Raw genomic sequence first — 1,701 nt, 5'->3', positions numbered from 1 at the left:
TGACTTACCCTAAGAGGTCAGTTGTCTAACAACAGTCTCCAATTATCGTAATGAAAAGATCGAATAATTAACTTTTTTCATAAAACATGGTAGGGTATTTTCGGTGATCCACACCCTCTTTGCAAGCTCAATCCGAATTTACGGTCTAATTATCGCTAAATTATTACTTTGTAGTTAAGAGGTGGTAAGAGACAAATTTTATTTTATTTTTAGGTGGTAAAAAATAATTTGTCAATTTTTTTAGATAGTAAAAAACAATTTTACCTCGTATTTTTCACTACATTACCGCATGACTACATGAGTGTTTCTTAATACGGAGTACAACTTTTTACCAATTTGTTCAATTGGCCCAAAAAATTGGACCGAAAATCTGAAATGATAACAACACTTTTAGACTTTTACTATGAGCCACACAAAGCCCAAAAATGATTCCACTAGTACACGTCCTACACTCCTACGTTTCTGCCGATCTCAAAAAATCAAACCTGACAAAAAAAGAGGAAAATAAAAACAGATAATCAATTTATTTAAAAAAAAAAACCAGATAATCAAATTTCATAACAAATTAACAAGGTACATTGAACCTAGACACTCTAACCAAGTCCTATAAAAAGTGGTGCCATTTTTAGACCAATACAACATCAGACCTTCTACAAATCTTTCTTTCAATTAATTAATCAAACCCCAAAAATCTTAACCACCACCACCACCACTCTTCCTTCCCTTTTTTGAGTTTACACCGTTTGTTATAACAATGGCGCCAACAATCGCCGTATATTCATCACAATACAGCGGAAAAACCTCCGACAAAAGGAACAATGTCGTCGAAAATGGTGATGATAAGGAGACGATGAGGATGAGGAATGCGGAGCTTGAACGAGAGTTAAAGGCGAGTTTGGAGAGAGAAGAGAAGATGAGGAGAGAACTCCAGAAAGTTTGGGAGAGGGTTAGGGTGGCAGAAGAGGCGGAGGAGATGCTTTGCTCACAATTAGGGGAGCTTGAAGTTGAAGCTGTTGAACAAGCGCGTGAGTATAACGCTCGTGTTTCTGCGTTGAGGGAACAGCTTTCTCGTGCTCATTTGCTCCTCCAATCTGCTTCTATCTCCCCTGTTTCTCAATAATAATGATTAATTGATTTTTCCTTTTTTTTTGGTTCAAATGTTTAATTGTAGTTTGACGTTGGTGGGAAAATTTTTGTAATGATAAGGCAAGGTGATTTGGGTAATTATGTGAGTTAGATTGTGGATTAATGAACGTGAAATTTGTATACGTTGTTTCCCACTTTCCCCTGTAAAATGTTGTGTGGCATTTTAATTTTCGATATTTTCGAATGCATTATTCAGCTACGGAATTCCTCTGTTCGATTTTAAAATTGATCTAAGTTAATGTTTAGTATCTTATACTCGTATCATATGAAAATACGACATTTAAAACACTACGGAGTACTCCCTCTGTCCCGAAATACTTGATCTGTTTTCCTTATCGGGCCGTCCCTTAATACTTGACTTGTTTCTATAAATGGAAATATTCTAACAATATTATATTATTTCTCACTCCACCCCTATTAACCCACCTACTCCATACAAAAAATAATTAAAAATTCAACCCCTACTCTCCCCCAACCCCACCCCTTTACACATTTTCCACTAACTACATTAAAATAATACCCCATTATCAACTACTATCTATTAAATTAAATAAG

General features: G+C 35.4%; 1 protein-coding gene across 1 annotated transcript; it reads left to right on the top strand.

Annotated features, from left to right (window-relative positions):
* Positions 1–627: 627 nt before the first annotated feature.
* Positions 628–1,350, top strand: LOC110796769 (protein RESPONSE TO LOW SULFUR 3). Its single transcript, XM_022001857.2, has one exon. The coding sequence runs from the start codon at positions 755–757 to the stop codon at positions 1,118–1,120; it is 366 nt and encodes a 121-aa protein (XP_021857549.1). The 5' UTR covers positions 628–754; the 3' UTR covers positions 1,121–1,350.
* The last annotated feature ends 351 nt before the right edge of the window (positions 1,351–1,701 follow it).

The sequence above is a fragment of the Spinacia oleracea genome, chromosome 3 (genome assembly GCF_020520425.1).
Source record: "Spinacia oleracea cultivar Varoflay chromosome 3, BTI_SOV_V1, whole genome shotgun sequence".
NCBI lineage: Eukaryota > Viridiplantae > Streptophyta > Magnoliopsida > Caryophyllales > Amaranthaceae > Spinacia > Spinacia oleracea.
The sequence above is the reverse complement of the archived record's forward strand: the minus strand, read 5'-3'. Positions and strand labels throughout refer to the sequence as shown.